Source organism: Camelina sativa, chromosome 10, assembly GCF_000633955.1.
Source record: "Camelina sativa cultivar DH55 chromosome 10, Cs, whole genome shotgun sequence".
Taxonomy (NCBI): domain Eukaryota; kingdom Viridiplantae; phylum Streptophyta; class Magnoliopsida; order Brassicales; family Brassicaceae; genus Camelina; species Camelina sativa.
The window spans coordinates 428,920-444,560 of NC_025694.1; the positions used below are offsets into that span (position 1 = coordinate 428,920).

The 15,641-nt window shown below is 38.2% G+C and overlaps 5 protein-coding genes across 7 annotated transcripts; all 5 read right to left on the reverse strand.

Annotated features, from left to right (window-relative positions):
* On the reverse strand, nt 888-2,617 carry LOC104716186 (cysteine protease RD19A). The gene is made up of 3 exons (XM_010433560.1): nt 2,096-2,617; nt 1,878-1,997; nt 888-1,604 (listed from the first exon to the last, which is right to left on the reverse strand). The coding sequence occupies exons 1-3, from the start codon at nt 2,549-2,551 to the stop codon at nt 1,077-1,079; spliced, it is 1,104 nt and encodes a 367-aa protein (XP_010431862.1). The 5' UTR covers nt 2,552-2,617; the 3' UTR covers nt 888-1,076.
* Nucleotides 3,279-5,437, reverse strand: LOC104716187 (chromatin remodeling protein SHL). Of its 2 annotated transcripts, none has more exons than XR_755958.2 (5): nt 5,249-5,437; nt 4,802-5,147; nt 4,421-4,489; nt 3,782-3,900; nt 3,279-3,632 (listed from the first exon to the last, which is right to left on the reverse strand). XR_755958.2 is itself a non-coding variant. In XM_010433561.2 (5 exons), the coding sequence occupies exons 1-5, from the start codon at nt 5,418-5,420 to the stop codon at nt 3,567-3,569; spliced, it is 792 nt and encodes a 263-aa protein (XP_010431863.1). In that variant the 5' UTR covers nt 5,421-5,437; the 3' UTR covers nt 3,279-3,566. The 2 variants fall into 2 exon arrangements, 1 of the variants encoding a protein (XP_010431863.1); XM_010433561.2 differs by having other exon boundaries at nt 3,782-3,920.
* LOC104716190 (bifunctional phosphatase IMPL2, chloroplastic-like) lies at nt 5,932-13,430 on the reverse strand. Of its 2 annotated transcripts, none has more exons than XM_010433566.2 (10): nt 12,873-13,430; nt 12,590-12,668; nt 12,247-12,341; nt 12,109-12,158; nt 11,804-11,928; nt 11,643-11,709; nt 11,295-11,384; nt 11,057-11,168; nt 10,848-10,931; nt 5,932-6,473 (listed from the first exon to the last, which is right to left on the reverse strand). In XM_010433566.2, the coding sequence occupies exons 1-9, from the start codon at nt 13,414-13,416 to the stop codon at nt 10,861-10,863; spliced, it is 1,233 nt and encodes a 410-aa protein (XP_010431868.1). In that variant the 5' UTR covers nt 13,417-13,430; the 3' UTR covers nt 5,932-6,473; nt 10,848-10,860. The 2 variants fall into 2 exon arrangements, with proteins under 2 accessions (XP_010431868.1, XP_010431867.1); XM_010433565.2 differs by having other exon boundaries at nt 5,932-6,476.
* Nucleotides 7,589-10,849, reverse strand: LOC104716189 (probable receptor-like protein kinase At4g39110). The gene has a single exon (XM_010433564.2). The coding sequence runs from the start codon at nt 10,512-10,514 to the stop codon at nt 7,746-7,748; it is 2,769 nt and encodes a 922-aa protein (XP_010431866.1). The 5' UTR covers nt 10,515-10,849; the 3' UTR covers nt 7,589-7,745.
* On the reverse strand, nt 13,375-14,130 carry LOC104716188 (late embryogenesis abundant protein-like). Its single transcript, XM_010433562.1, has 2 exons — nt 13,794-14,130; nt 13,375-13,637 (listed from the first exon to the last, which is right to left on the reverse strand). Exons 1-2 carry the CDS (start codon nt 14,061-14,063, stop codon nt 13,458-13,460), a joined length of 450 nt encoding a protein of 149 aa, XP_010431864.1. The 5' UTR covers nt 14,064-14,130; the 3' UTR covers nt 13,375-13,457.

The window sequence follows — 15,641 nt, forward strand, 5'->3', positions numbered from 1 at the left end:
TGGATGAGTAACTTAAATACCACTTACTTTATTCGAAGCAAAAAGCTATTTACTTCATTTGATGTTTTTATTCGAACGTTAAATAACGTTTCTTGTTAAAGACTAGCAAATTTTTTTGCATAAAAACCGAAAAAAAAAAATAAAAAAAAATAATGCTGCGTAAAATACAAATACACTAGTTCTCATAAGAATTATACTAATTAATGGTATTTTCAAAATATAATTAATGCTAAAAACAGATTGTTTGACAGAGTTTAACTTTTTGCAAATTAGTAGAACGTACAAGAGATAGATTTAATATTTGCACTAAGTCATACAGATATAAAAATATACTAAAGAGAAACTCGCCCACGTATTGAGATTTTTTTAATAGTCCAGAGAATAAATTATACGTTTTCGGTTTGTTTTTTAATTGAAAAGAAAAGGTTCAAAAATAGCGAAGGATGAAAAGGATAAAAAAAAATAAGACAAAAATTCCCCCACGCGCAGCTAAAAAAATAAATCCTATATTGTTGAAAATAGAGTAAAATCCCTGGACTATATAGCATGCAGATTTGGGCGGGTGTTGATCCACGCGACACATAGCGCGTAAGGACGCTTCATTTTGACCGTCTCAATTTAGAGCTAAATGTCGGATATAACCTAGCTGCCAGCTAATTAAAACTGCAGTCCGGTTGAGTTTTTGAAGCAGCACATGCACGTCGTTTTTATTTTAATCTTAATTAATAAACATATTTTATCAAGACATTACACGTAGGCTTTAAAACGTACGAAGGCTCAAATTAACGGCCCAATCTATATTAAATTAGTATTAGGCCCAGTCTCTAATAAACTAGTATTAGGCCCAGTCTCTAATAAACTAGTATTAGGCCCATTGAAACTGATCCTTGTTAAAGTAAGCCCATATAAACGGCCTATTTTGTTCGATTCAAAGGGAACATCACTAATGAAACATTGTACGGCATTGCTCAATAGAATGCATTTTTTTATTTACAAGCAAGAAGCAGAGAGATAAGATAGAGAAAGAGTCAGCGCTCACACAAATCACCAAAGTAAATAAAAATTATTGACGATGCTTAATGGGCGTTGGCGGAGACAGTGGCTGAAACGGTGGAGACAAGACTGTCAACGCCACAAATGTTACGGCCTTTGCAGATTTTGTAGAAGCCATTCTCACCCCAGGTCTCTCCCCACGAGTTCTTGATGATCCAGTAAGGCTTTTCCTTGAACCTAGCCGGAGCGTAACCAGCCGAGCCATAACCGACCAATAAGACACCGTGGTTGAGCCTCCTGGCGCATATGTAAGGGCAAGAGACACCTCCGATGTAAGTCTGCATATAGGCAGCGTTGATGGCAACGGCAAGAGGACCGTTCTTGACAAGGTTAGCAGCAATCTGTTCTTCATCAATGGAGACAACACTGAAGTTGGAGACAGAGGCAACGATCTTGGACTTGTCTAACTTGCAAGTAGGGCCGTCCTTTCCAGTGTAAGGATAGTCTTCTTCTTTCATGAGCCCTCCGGTTTTAAGGGTGTATTCAAAAGCACTGTTCATTAGCCCGCCGTTGCAACCAGAGTCGCATGAACCTGCCTCCTCTGGATCACACTGCGTATAGAGATGATAGCAACAAAATCAGAATTACACACGATCATCCGAGAATTTGAATCATCTAATTTAGGCAAAGATGAGAGACAAAATATCATTAAAACAAAGCAAGCTGAGAGTTCTATCATCTTAATACTGAGAACATCTTGTAAAAGATACGATCAAACACGTAATATATATTAGTACAAGACACAATTAGACTCTGGTTAGATGATAATCTATTAATCCACAAAAACTCATCCCAAAGTCATCTGAGATTGAGATAAGACAAACCTCGTGATCACAGTCGACGAGCTGTTGTTCGCTAAGGCTGACGAGTTCGCCGGTAGCAAGGAAGTTAGCACCTTCCAGAGCACCGGTGGCGCTGAAACTCCAGCAAGACCCGCAAGATCCCTAATTTATTTATTAATCAATAACCAAATCGGCATAAAGTCCAACCACACTCAACCAATTCGGAAGTCAAGAAGAAGACGGAGTAAAGTAGTAATAACCTGATTCTTGACGGGAGTAACAGCACCACGATCTCTCCAATCAAACTCCTCAGGGAGGTTCTCGGTAGGGAGAATAGGAGCCTTGTTAGCATCCTTTGGAAGCTTAAACCCGCCTTTAACACCTAGATGCTTCTTCCTAAACTCAGCGCGAGTCAGATCTGAGAACTGCGTAACGCCATGACGCGCCGACGGATCCAGCTTCTGGTGACGTCTCGCTCGCCTGAGATTGGCTTTGAAAACGGATAACCTATAGTCATGCTCCTCGTTCGAAGCGTAGACTTTGCCGAACTTTTTCTTGAAGAGAGAAAAGTGATCCTCCGAGGACAAAACCTTGGCTTCGTCAACCACCTGACGGATCACCAGATCATCGCCGTCGTTGGCATCAGACGACGAGACGGATACGATGAAGAAAAACACAAGGAAAACAGAGAAATAAAGCTTAAGGCGATGATCCATTGATATATTTTTGTTGGTGTGATTGAAGAAGAAGGCAAGGGAGAGAGGGAGAGAGAGAGGTTAATATAGATAGAAGAACCCTATTGGGTGGGGGTGAAAGAAGAAGATATACACACGCAACGTGAGTTGTATTTGTGTATGTATAGATATATGCTACGTGTCCTTTTCCCTTTGGAGATTAGCTTTCGGTTTCTTTAAAGATAATTTTTTAAAAGATATTGTTTATTAATAATAGTCGGAGAAATCGGAAGATATTTGTTTTTTTTTAGAAGTTTACTTATCCAATGGGGAAAAGGCGAGGTAACCAATGATGAACATACACGTGTTTTGTAATTGAATGGGTATGGGAGAATAATGGAAAGGGGTAGGTTCAACTTGTTTGTTTAACCAGTGCCGTGTTGTCTTGTAGAATCCTTCTTTATTCTTTTTTCATTTCATTTTTACCGCTTCCTCGCGACAAACTGGAAACGTTAGTTGCAGCTTTTGTCGCGAGGAAGCCTATTTATCATTTTTTCTTATAATGTTACAGTTCATTGACTATATAACGCCTGTAATTGAAACACCGATCGGTAACAAAGTGTTCTAGTGTTTCGACCGTTCATTTAAATGTTTGCCTAATTGGATTTCAGACTACTGCTGCTATAGACAATTACTCGGCTTTGGTCTTTGTATTTGCGTTTAAATTTATTGTAGTAATAAAGAATGCACTAGCCACGGGTCAATGAAGAAACAAACGAATAAGCAACCAACCCCCTCTTTGTTTAGTGTTTATAGACATAACCATTTAACCCAAATTTCATCATATGTGACAAACTAAGATGCAGATGAGAAACCCATAGAGAATATACATGTAATTATACAACAGCCAAGCCAACCATCTAAACCCCTCATTCTTAACAAAGAAAATCTAGAGAGAGAGAGAGAGAGAGAGAGAGATAGAAAACAAACCACCTTTGTAGATTACACAATGATACTCAAACTCACCCAAGATATATATAGCCTTTACAGGTTTACGTTAACCTGGTCGCTTTGTGTGTTTGTTCTTCGGCTTCGTTACCTCCAGGTTGCGCTTTCCATTCACCTGTTTGTTAGGACCAAACATATCAAAACCTTTGCTATAACAGTAACGAGACATATACTTTGGCTTCAGCAGCATCATGTCTCTTAAGTTTTGTTACGTATATCAGTCCACGAGCTTACTACTGTTGTCAGGGAAGGTTCAATAAATACCTTAGCATCTCTTTGTTTAGAAGTTGAATTAGAGTTCTGTAAATCCTGCTCTTGCTCTTGTGGGGAACACTCTTCACAGTAGAAGTGATCGAGCTTTTTAGCTTCCTCTATTGTTGTTCCTATACAAGAAGGATGAAACCTGAGCCAATGTTAGTTTGCTACAACATCAAAGGAAACACACAGAAGACATTCCCAACAAAATCCTCTTTACAAAACCAGTAAGAAAAGACGAAACATTATAACAGTTCCAAGATCAAAAGATAAATATCTGTTTCAGTGACTTCATTCATTTAACATCATGTCTCATACAACAAGCTAACATGTGTGAAAGACCCAAGCCACACACCAAGAAGATATATAAAAACCCAAATCTTAATAGTGGCATTATCAGTAAATTACATTAGGATCCTCACCACAGTTATTACAAGCGTTTCCTAGTATCAGATAAGACTATACATGAGCAAGGAAGAGCAATCACATAAGTAAAAGCATGCCGGATGCATTCATCTTAAGAAATCTCAATAGCATATCCACTAGGAGTCTAAGACTCATTGAATACAGTTAAAACCATATGAGCAGTTCCACCAGCTCGTGAGTCAAGAAGACTAAAAAAAGAGTTCCAAGCAAGTGAACACTTACCACTCAGAACATTCCTCGCATTGAACCATCAAGTCATCAGGGTTGTATGGCATCTCACACTTGCAGAACCTGCCGATAAAAAAAATCAATTTAGATTGTATAAAGAAAAAACATCTGTGATTCAACTAACTACTTCTCCTTGCAGAAACAACTTCGTGAAACCCTTAGACATAAACCAAATAAGATTTCAAAGTACCGAAGTTATAGAAGAACACTCAATGCATACACTAGCACACTAAAATCGCATCTAATATAATAAATTCCAAAAAAGCGTAGATACAACCGAACACTTAATCAGGTGATATCTAAAATTAAGTTCATCATTCAAATCTTTTAATTCTCGAATAGTAATGGAATGAATATGGTAACAGAGAGACATACACGGCGACTCTGTCGGGATTAAAGGCGCCGGAAGCGGAGTTGTACTCGAAACGACAGAAGAAGTCGTCGTTTCCGACGGAGTCGAGCTTGGTGTAGCTGCTGAAAGTGTGGACCTTACACTTGCCTTCGATAGTATCGGCGCTTTGAAAATCCAAGTGGTCGGAGAGGAAAACCTCTTTGGCTCCATGGAACTGTCTCCTCCCTCCGATGGATTCCTCAGGGCGGTAATACCACCTCACACGAACTTTAGCGTTCGATCCACGCGCGTCCGTCTCGATCGCCTCTACCCTCGCTACGTACGACGCCTTCCCCGCCTCCGACGACCGCATCAACACCGCATCTCCCTCTTTTTTAACCACAACAAACCGAAACGATTCGCTTTTGAATATCATATCGCCAAAGAAAAAAGAAAAAAAAAGGAAGAGAAACGAACGAAATCAAACGTACCTTGAATGGTCTTGTTGATGTGTTTGAGTTTATAGGACTTGAGTTGCTTCCTTGGAGCCTTTTGCTTGGGCATCTGAAGACGAAGGTGTGTGTGATGAAGATGAAGCGAAGGGCTTGTTTTTGTTTGGGGTTTCTGAGTTGCGATTAGTTTTTTTTTTTTCTTTTCTCTCATCTCTCTCAGTTCACAACAATACAGGTCGGGAAAAATAATCATATGTCTCGCGGAGTACGTCAGTACGGTAAGAACAAGTCATATGGAGCGTACGATTGGGTGAAGAATGGCACGATCGTGAATATAGAAGAAACCAGGGGAGAATACTGGTAAAGAGGATATCAGATAGTCAATTGACCACGTCAGCTTTTAAAAGAAGCGCGTGTGAAATATGCGCCCGCTCCCGCTCCCCCCTTTGTCGTGAATCACGCAGATTTTAGCCACGTAAGCAATTACTCATTATGATATTGTCCTTACTTTGTTTTTCGAATGTACCAGTATGTTGCATGATAGGATTAACAAGGAATGTTAAGGATTATTTATAAAAAAAAAAAAAAGAATTTGTAGAATGTTTTCCTTCTATTGAAAAAAGTATTTTTGTTTTAGATTCTATTTTAATTTCTTCTTGATTGCTTGCCTTAAAATATTCTAAATTCAATTCTATGTTTTATTCATTTCTCTATGCGTATGATTACATCCAAAAGGATTTTTCCAACATTCTGTCCCAAACATAATATGCGCAAATTGGAACAAACACATCCAAATCTACATTAAATTTGCGCAAAAAAAAAAAAGAAGACCACAAAAACATTTTAAAAAAAAAAAGCAAAGAAAATCAAATGGCTGGCTACCCCACACACTGAAGTTTGTGTTTTCAGTACTGGGTTTGGAATAACGAGCCAAAAAGGGGACTTCGTGATAAATTTGAGAAAGTGTTTTTCCATCGTTTTTTTTTTTACCTAAGCACCAACACAAGGTGAGGAACAATGGTTGCTACTAGAGACTCTACGACAAGGGTAGTTCGAGAAATTCACATTGCTGTTCACAGCAGCAGAAAATGAAGATGAAGATGATTGCCTGTTCTTCTTCTTCCTCTTCTTGTAAACATCATCATCTTCATCTTCATCCTCATCATCAAACGTTTGGGTTGGTTTCTTGAGATCTTCAAGGCATTTTACATCTGAGATACACACGAATGATCTTGCTTTCCCTGAATAGTACCTTGATAATCCTCTACTATTTTTTTCACAAAATTCCAATATTAGATCACTAATCCAGATATTCATTATTCAATAAGAGCCATAATCAGGTGGTTACTTTTTCGGAAGGTTGTTTCTTAGCTCTCCCATGTCAAAAGCCAACCCACTTATGTTTTCCATAGTGACAGAGATAACAAAAACAAAAAAACAAACAAAAACTTGGGTCTCTTTTGGCTTTTGTGGGAAAGATTTAAGCTACTCATCTATCTATATATACACAAGAAGAAAAAATGGAAAGAGAAAAGGAGAAGTCATTTGCTTAATTGAAGGGAATGGTTTCTATTTCTGGGTTAATGTTTTATTTTACTTTCATGGTTCTCTTATTCTTTGACGAATCTGTGACTGACCCTAACCTTTTCTCACCTATACTTCCTCTCCTACAAACACTTGTGAAGAGTTTCATATCCAAACATTTACGATTATACATAATATTGCAAGGTTTCTTTACCAAGATAAGATGAAAAGCTTAATGTCTTTCCATGATTATACCAAACTAACCCATCTAAAGAAGGTTTCTATGATTTTATTAACTAACAGAGGTCGTCGACCAAACATTAACTAATTCCATTCAACAAGAATCAAAGCTTGAATAACACACAGAAAACATAGTATAGCTTATTAAGGTTGAAAGTGTGACAGCTTAACTAGAGTTTACACTAGAATACGAGAATCGGTTACCCATTTTCATTTTTATAATAACTTTGAGAGGACAAACACATTGTTCCCCAGTTTATGTTTAAACACCAACTTTGAGATGAGATTTATTTGCCAAAAAAAATGACCCAAATTTGTTCTCATCCTTGGTCTGAAACAGATGTCAGACCGTAAAACCAACAACAATAAAGATTCACAACTAATACAAAAACGCTTATGTAAATTCTATATGAAGATTCACAAACGCTTATGTTTCAATGTGAAGTTGTATCTGTAACCTAATATTAACGACTACAATAAAGGAGGATAAGTAAAGTAAATGCATCAGAGCATTTAGTAGTACACATACATACATATATACATATCCACCCACAGATTGCACTTCATACAAAAATATATAAGTTTGATAAAATACACACCAAAATATAAAAGATATCACACATCTCCCCGACCACCAAAAAAAAAAACATAAAAAGAAACAGATATATCACCTTAAAAAGTCAAATTTTTCTATTGCAATTACTGTTTATAAGGACAAACTCGTTTTGGTGCATTCTTTTTGCTTTTTTTAATAATTCTCTGTTAGTTTGTTTTATCTTCCGTTAAGGTTAGCAAACTGAGTAAACATTGCAGTTCCAGAATGTTCATCCACGGCCTGAACCTCGGCTGTGCCATTGTTCTCGTCCACTTTAGAAGGAACCGGAACAGCAGCTGCTGCATTGGTGGTGGCTGAGGGTGTGATCGGAGATGGAGTAGACACCGGCACCGAGCCAGGTGTCACTGCACCAGGCTTAGCGTTCTCAGTCTCTTCGGCTTTGCCCTGAGTGAATGCCTCTTGAAGCTGAAGAGCATATTCCAAGTTCCATAGAACATCCCCCATTGTTGGCCTATCAACACCGTAATCTTCCAAACACTTTTCTGCTGCTTCAGAAAACTTCTTCATCGATTCAGGATTAATTGTTCCAGCCAAATGAGGATCAATGATCTTCTCGAGAAGTCCTTTCCGTTTCCATTGCATAGCCCATTCAGCTAAGTTAACCTGTTCTCTTGGTAGCTGAGGATTGATGGCTGGTCTTGCGCACAGTGCTTCTAGAAGAACGACACCAAAGGAATAAACATCGGATTTGTCAGTAAGCTGCTGTCTTCTAAAGTATTCGGGGTCCAAGTACCCAAAACTTCCTTTCACGGCCGTACTGACATGGTTTTGTCCAAAAGCTACATCTTTAGAAAGACCAAAGTCAGCCACTTTAGCAACTAAAGCGTCGTCGAGGAGAATGTTGGTGGATTTGACATCACGATGGATAATCCCCTGAGCTGTTCCTGTGTGTAAGTAGTGAAGCCCACGTGCAGAACCAATACAGATCTCAAGTCGTTGTTTCCAGGTTAGAGGAGCAAGATTCTTTCCGTACAAGTGGTCCCTGAATGGACCATTGGACATGAACTCATAGACTAAGATCATCTCTGAGTTCTCGTCACAGTACCCAATCAAGGAGACCAAGTGTCTGTGTCTGAGCTTAGAAAGCATCTGGATCTCTGTCTCAAACTCAGTGATTCCTTGTTCAGACTGTGGGTTACCTCGTTTGACAGCGACTTTGGTTCCATCGTCGAGGGTTCCAATGTAGACATTACCGAATCCTCCAACACCGATAATCTGAGATGCTTCAAAGTTCTTTGTGGCTTCTTGAAGTTCTGAAAGGGAAAAATAGCGGCCAAGGCCAAGAGTTGAGTTGTAGAAGTTGGATTTTTGAGAACCACCTTTGCTTGTCATGAAAGTGCTATCACCGGCATGTATTGGTAGCAACCAAGAAGAGAAACTGTTTCTCTTCTGCCAATCTTGTGGCCTCTTCTTCCACCTGTAAACCATGGCTCCCAGACCAATGAAAGCTCCAAACATCATCACAAACCCCGCGGTTGCAACCATACCATGCTTCCCCATGCCAGTGGTTCTACCATCAACTCCAAACTCTCCATCAAGACTATTTACGGAATTGCTCATCTTCAGAACCTCAACACCGTTCAAGATCGCGTTTTTGGAACCTGTATCTTCTCCCATGGGACCAATCTGTACTTGAAGCTCAGGGCTCATAAGTGTTGCGTTCACAACGATATCTTTGTAGTAAGGAGCTGCTAGATCTCCAGTGACAGTTGACAAATCCAGCCCGGAAATGGCAGTTTTCCCGTTAATGTACACATTAAAGTACAGGTCATTGAGAGACTTGCTAACGATGTCACAGAAATGAAGCCGAATAAGGTAGTTAAACGATGGGTTAGAGGGGAAATTCCAGGAGACGTTGAAATTAGGGTCTATGGTGTGAGAATTAGCCATTTCCGCAGCTGTTGCATAAACCGACTGTGGAGCAATCAAAGGTGTGACTTCGGGTGGGTACTTGATTGCCGAAGAGGTTGTTTGAACGTCCTTTGCCAAGTTCTCATCTTTCAAGAATTCCTTATCCGGTATCCAGGTTCTTCCTAATGTGTCATTCTGAGGCATGATCAAGGGACCACCAACATTAACTCTGTAAACAGACTGGTAAGCGTAGTCAGACAGACCCGAGAAACCATTGACAGGGAAAAGGGCGGTGCCGGAGTCAGAGATAAGTTCGTCTGGAGCAGACACGACTTCGATAGCATTGATGAACGCTGCAGAACCTTTTATAGGTCTGAACCTGAGGGAGAATTGAGCATCTGTGATGTTGACGAGATACTCCTTCTGAAGAACAGCTTGACTATCATTGTTGTTGTTTGTTATTTTGAAATTATGAAGCAACACATATTTCTCCGTTAGAACCGAAAAGGTTGCTTGTTGGAGATCAAACTTGTCATTAGGGAAGGCCAAGAAATGGAGGCGAACCCAATGCCAACCAGGTCGAGTCAAATGGAATTTGTAGGTGGCTTCCTCACGGAAGATCCTTGCAGTTAGGTAGATAGGAGAAGCGATTTTGTCTGAAGGCGGGGCCGAGACCTGAATATCTTCCTTAGCTTCTATGTATTGGACCGTCTCCTGGTCACTCTTAAAGACTCTTCCATCAGGGTTTTTGGATGACGATTTGCTTCCACAATCAATGAGAATATCATCTGCCGGTTTAAAACCAGCAGCAGGTCCCCCAGCAGCGGCAGCTACCGCGGATGCAGCAGGGCCTGAGAGGAAGAGGAGAATAGCCAGAAGGAGAGCCATGGAAGGCTTTGGAGAAAAATCAAGGATGAGAATCGTGCATATGTTTGGTTTCTTTCTTATCTCCATCCCTCCTGGGTGGGAAGGAAAGAGAGAAGAGAGAAGGATGGGGACGAACAAAGATAAGAAAGAATGAGGGAGTTTGTTGGGTAGCTTGTGGTTGAAGAAAAGAGGGAGAAAAAAGGTCATGAAAGAGAGGAAACATGAGTTGTTATATGTGTGGCCAGTTTTGGAGTATGGTGTAATTTCGTGGAGGATGTAGCATTGATGATATTCAATGGTCTATTTTTAGCAAATTACTAATTCTGTTATCGTGACAACTTTAACAAAAAGCCAAAAATAAAATAACTCTGCTTCCCTATTTCAAAAAAAAACGAAAAGTTAAACTGAAGCTCTACCAGGGTCATAACCTCACTATCAGTTTTTTTAAATCTTACAAGCAAACACGACACGAACAAAGATCAAAATTATCGTTTTATAGCAAGAAAGTTATGAAGAAACAACAAGTAGGCCAGAACATACCAGCGAAGGCTTTTCACTGCCACTCAAGTGACTCTAAAGCTTGCTGATGAATGTCTGAATCTCCTGCTGCAACTACATTAAAGCCTGTGACAAATGAAAAGGTAGATAAAATGTTTAATAATTCGATATTCAGGGGTAGAGTGATATTTGTTTTCATGACTTTATGACTGAGAGCAAGAAACAAAGGTTTTTCGATATATTGAACATACTTGTCGCAACTGCACTGGATGAAGCTTCCCACAAAAATGGTTTACCGTTCCAATCGGTTATGGTACCTCCAGCGCCTTCTATTACAGGCACCAGAGCAAGGAAATCATATGGCTGACGAAGCATAACATTGACTTCAATTAGTAAGATGTGAACGGACAGCACCAGTTGAAGATTGGTACATTAGGCATTCACTTTTGACAAGAAATTATAGTGGTGTTAGTCTAAAAGAGAAGTTACCTTTAGACCGGATTCAATAACAAGATCGACAAATCCAGAAGCCAGGAGAGCGTAAGCATAACAATCACAACCGTATAATGGCATCTTCACCTGTAACAATATAATTTAAAGAAATGATTTACAAGTGAAAAACACTGAACAGAAAAGGGATACAGAGGAACCCATATGAAAATCAACTGGGTAAGAAGCTCAATTAAGATACTGACTATTGCAAGATGTGTTAATCTTCATATTCTCATACGGAGGTTTCATCTAAGTTTTGTTTGCCTGTAATATATGCTCCAGCCGAGAACAATCCCAATTTAACTAAATTCCATGTAAGAATATAATAGACAATTAGATAAGAACCTTGTCTCTAACTCGAGCATATGCCTTTTCTGCCTCTCCATTGAATAGATGTGGGCTAGTGGTGTATCTGCGCAGTATAAATATGACTACTTTTCATGCTATTTCCTTGAAAAGATTAATACAGAAGTATGGCTATTATGGCTCGATGGAGGCAAACTTACAAATATGCTTGTGATAATTTTGGGCAAGATCGCGTTGAGATATCCTCCCCATTTAATTTAGTTCTTCTTCCAGTCAGTCCTATCCATCTCTCTTTTAGAATAGGCTGATCAATTAGACCTAGAATCTGAAAGGGAAAACAAGGTCAGTTAGTATAGCTCATATGCAATTCTTCAGAATCAAAGAAGTTGCTAAACAGTTCAGAAATTTAGCATGCGTAAACTACTCTAAAATTAACACAAAACAGGTTACATGCTAGGCAACAAACATGGGAAGCTTGCAAACAATGACAGAGTCGGTGTCTTACCGGTTTACCTTTGTAGAGCAAAGCTATCAACGTACCAAACACGGGTTTCCCTAAGACGGAGCAATTGATAGCACAGTCAAATCCTCAAACACTTGATAAGACAATGGAAATGACAAAATATTAGAATAACGAGTGCACCTGTGATAAAGCTCTTTGTTCCATCGATTGGGTCCAAGACCCAAACATAGTCAGCAGATTCCTGTTTGCATCTCCAACCCATCTCTTCACCAAATCTACAGTTTCAGCTTTGTCAGTGTGAATAAAGATGAACACATGGACTGCTAGACAGAAGTCACAACTATAATTACAAAATTACAAAAGTCACAATTTCAGTGTGTATCTATCATAAAAATTACAAAAGTCACAACTAGAATTACATTGTGATCTAGCAAAGCATGGTTCAAGCATTGATCATCTCTTAATATCATAAAAAAAAAAGAGGAACAAGAATCATTTTGTCCAATTTTCAAGGGAAACTCACATAGCATGAGAAGGAAGATTCTGGAATATAATGGATACCATTGCCTCTTCAGCCATTTGATCAGCGATTGTAACAGGACCTAGAGATGATCCAAAATTAAGGTAGTTTAGTGATATTATAAAAGAATGACATTGGGTCATCAACCAACCAAACCCTATGATAGTTGCTTAGTAATTTCAATTTCACTCTCAGTTAAGAGTTACCCTAAAACTTGGTGCTCAGTCACCACATATAAGCCTACAATATCACCAAGCTCCATTGTATACTATGAATCGAAACTTACTCATATCATCTTTATCGACGATGTCGAATTTCTTCCGGAAATACTTTCTGATAACCTCGCCGGAAGCGTCAGCTAGTGCATTGCCCACAGCGGCGAATCGATCTAGCTCGATGTCGCTCAGTTCCGAAGGGATGTTTTCGATTAGGTCAGGTCGTTTCGTGTTCGAAGCCATTGTAGTAAGGGAGATCCGGCCACGGGAGACGGCAGCAACGCTTGAAGAAGAAGTCAGAAAGGAGAATCGGCTGCTTCTAGGCGAGGAAGGGACACGAAGTGAGCAAGTTGTTGTTGTAGACCGCAACACCGGAGACGGTGGCGGAATCAGATCGAATGATTTATTACACAAGGAGTGCGACTGAGCTAACATTCTGGTTACTATGAGAAGGGCAATTGACGGAACCAGTCCACCAACCAGCGCGACTGAAAGGTTTTGAATAGAGAGAGAGAGAGAGAGAGAGAGAGAGAGATGATTATTATGCAATCTCATCCGTTGGTTGCAAACAACTTTTCCCCAATACATTCCAAGATACCATTGATTGTCTGTCATTACAATTTACAAGTAATCAGGACCATCCGTATGGAAAACTTTCACATGTCATTACGGTGGCCGCCTGTAAGTTTCTCCTTAATCTTTTTAAAGAAATCCTTCTTCTCATGCGGCTCGTGAACCGATCCTGATCCGGTCGCATGCTCAGCTGATGGCTTCGTTTTAGTTTCATCCGTTATATTACTTTTCCTCCCTACTCCTTCATCACCATCCTCCTCCGTCTATACATATTTATAAGCATTGGAATGATCCATAGTGAATCTTGATGATCATAATTAATTAATAAACCAATACATACGCACATATCTAATTATATGTACTACAATATACCTAGCTAGCTTCTATATAGTATCAAGGTGATGAGATTGTTATCTTACATAGTTGGTGCGGAACCAGCGGAGATCATGGTCTTTAAGAGGGTCGTGGGACACGGAGATGGGTTGTGCGTGGTGAGGCGTATTGGTGGTGGTGACTGGGGCAGTGATTGGGTGTGGACCCGTGTAGCTGCTCTCCTTGAGGTGAGGGACGGTGGTTGCAACACCTGTCAGGTGCATAGCGTTACCAAACTCGTCCATCAGCTGAGCTGTCTTCCCGTGTTCGTCCGTGAGATATATCGGGTTTCCTCGTTCGTCTTTCAGATCAGCCATTGTGAAGATACTCAAGTCTCAACTCTCAACCTAACGTTGCTAGTGAGTACATTTTGCGGTTGCGTGTCTGTACTATACATTCATTAATCATTCATCTGCATGTCATGACACGTGGCGCGATTCTGGATCCAGATGCGTAGGGTATTGCCACTAAGCACATATGATATGTAACGATCCTACTGATAATCGTATTCGTCCAAATAATCCCGACAGACATAGCTACATGTCTCCGTTGGTATTTCAAAACGATTTATGATGTATCTGACCCCTAACTTGCGTACAGAAATGATATGTCTATCTATACTATTAAAAAGAAAGTATTTTTAATAAAAAACATAAAATTAGAAATTATTACAATCAAATACCACTAAAAACTGAATAAAGATAACTATAAATAAAGAACCAAACAGATTGATATTGATAGCCAAACAGATTGATATTGATAAGATCCAAATAGATTAAAATCGGATACAATTAATACCTAACATATACAATATCACATCAAACAAATACAATCCAATAATAACAATTACCTAATATTTATGAAAATTAAATTTATTACCATAAAAATCGGACACTTAAATTCAGAATTATATATATGTAAACATGTTTAATTTGGTAATATATTTAGAGATATTTCTGGAAACAACAATTTTTTAATATAATGATAAATATTTAATTGGGTAAAGAATTGGTCAAACCTAATTTGATATTTTAAATGACATGGTTAATTAAAGAAAATAAATATATGATTATTAAAAATGGAAATACATAACGGTAGATTTTCAATTTTTTTTTTTGATTTTCAAATTTGTTTAAAAACTTAATAATATATTTCTGAAAAAAAAAACAATAATTAATAATAAGAAAATAACTAATGAAACAACTAAAAAAGGAATATGCTCTTTTATATTGGTTTCAAACAGATTAATTAATAAGAATATATTTAAATTATAGGTAATATATATCGAGAATTATTATTTTAAAACTTATGAAAATATTTTAATGTTCTTAGATAACAGAGCTACTAAATTCTTATCTATTTTACAAAAATTATTATATAATTAAAATAAATAACGATTAATAGTATAAACTAAAATCTATAATAAAATTTCATCGATTAATTGAAGATAATTGAAATAATTAGTAGTTTTAGTCATGAAACAAATATTCAAAACAAAATATGGGCGATATGATGGCGAAATTTGTGGAAACCATCAACGAACAATTAGGAAATGAATGCAATATATTTGGCAAAAATATCTTAATAATAAATGAAAAATCTCAAATAGATATTGAACTTTTTCTATATCATTCTCCTATATATATCTCGAAATAATTTTGGTTAAGCCTACAAATATCTCCTTTTTTTTCGTTTTTCAATTTTGATAGCACATAATCTTTTTGTTTTTTTTGCTAATTGAAGTAGAATCTAATTTAAGTTTTTTTAATTTTGATTTCAGCGTTCAAATAGAGCATGAAAATGGTTATTTCTCCACCTTGTGTGTCATTGTTTCTTCAAACCAATGGTACTTTGATCTATTTATTCTTTAAGTTTACTTAGTTTATGGACTTGGT

Excerpts from the sequence above, each read along its gene's own strand:
- LOC104716186 (XM_010433560.1), bottom strand. The coding sequence starts at position 2,551 with ATGGATCATCGCCTTAAGCTTTATTTCTCTGTTTTCCTTGTGTTTTTC. Across the intron at positions 1,998-2,095 it reads TTACTCCCGTCAAGAATCAG|GGATCTTGCGGGTCTTGCTG; the intron begins GTTATTACTACT and ends TAAATAAATTAG. Across the intron at positions 1,605-1,877 it reads TCGTCGACTGTGATCACGAG|TGTGATCCAGAGGAGGCAGG; the intron begins GTTTGTCTTATC and ends CTCTATACGCAG.
- LOC104716187 (XM_010433561.2), bottom strand. The coding sequence starts at position 5,420 with ATGAGAGAAAAGAAAAAAAAAAAACTAATCGCAACTCAGAAACCCCAA. Across the intron at positions 5,148-5,248 it reads CATCAACAAGACCATTCAAG|AGGGAGATGCGGTGTTGATG; the intron begins GTACGTTTGATT and ends TGGTTAAAAAAG. Across the intron at positions 3,633-3,781 it reads CTAAACAAAGAGATGCTAAG|GTGAATGGAAAGCGCAACCT; the intron begins GTATTTATTGAA and ends CCTAACAAACAG.
- LOC104716189 (XM_010433564.2), bottom strand. The coding sequence starts at position 10,514 with ATGACCTTTTTTCTCCCTCTTTTCTTCAACCACAAGCTACCCAACAAA.
- LOC104716190 (XM_010433566.2), bottom strand. The coding sequence starts at position 13,416 with ATGACAGACAATCAATGGTATCTTGGAATGTATTGGGGAAAAGTTGTT. Across the intron at positions 12,159-12,246 it reads AACAAAGAGCTTTATCACAG|GGAAACCCGTGTTTGGTACG; the intron begins GTGCACTCGTTA and ends GCTCCGTCTTAG. Across the intron at positions 11,385-11,642 it reads ATGCTCGAGTTAGAGACAAG|GTGAAGATGCCATTATACGG; the intron begins GTTCTTATCTAA and ends ATATTGTTACAG.
- LOC104716188 (XM_010433562.1), bottom strand. The coding sequence starts at position 14,063 with ATGGCTGATCTGAAAGACGAACGAGGAAACCCGATATATCTCACGGAC. Across the intron at positions 13,638-13,793 it reads GCTGGTTCCGCACCAACTAT|ACGGAGGAGGATGGTGATGA; the intron begins GTAAGATAACAA and ends AAATATGTATAG.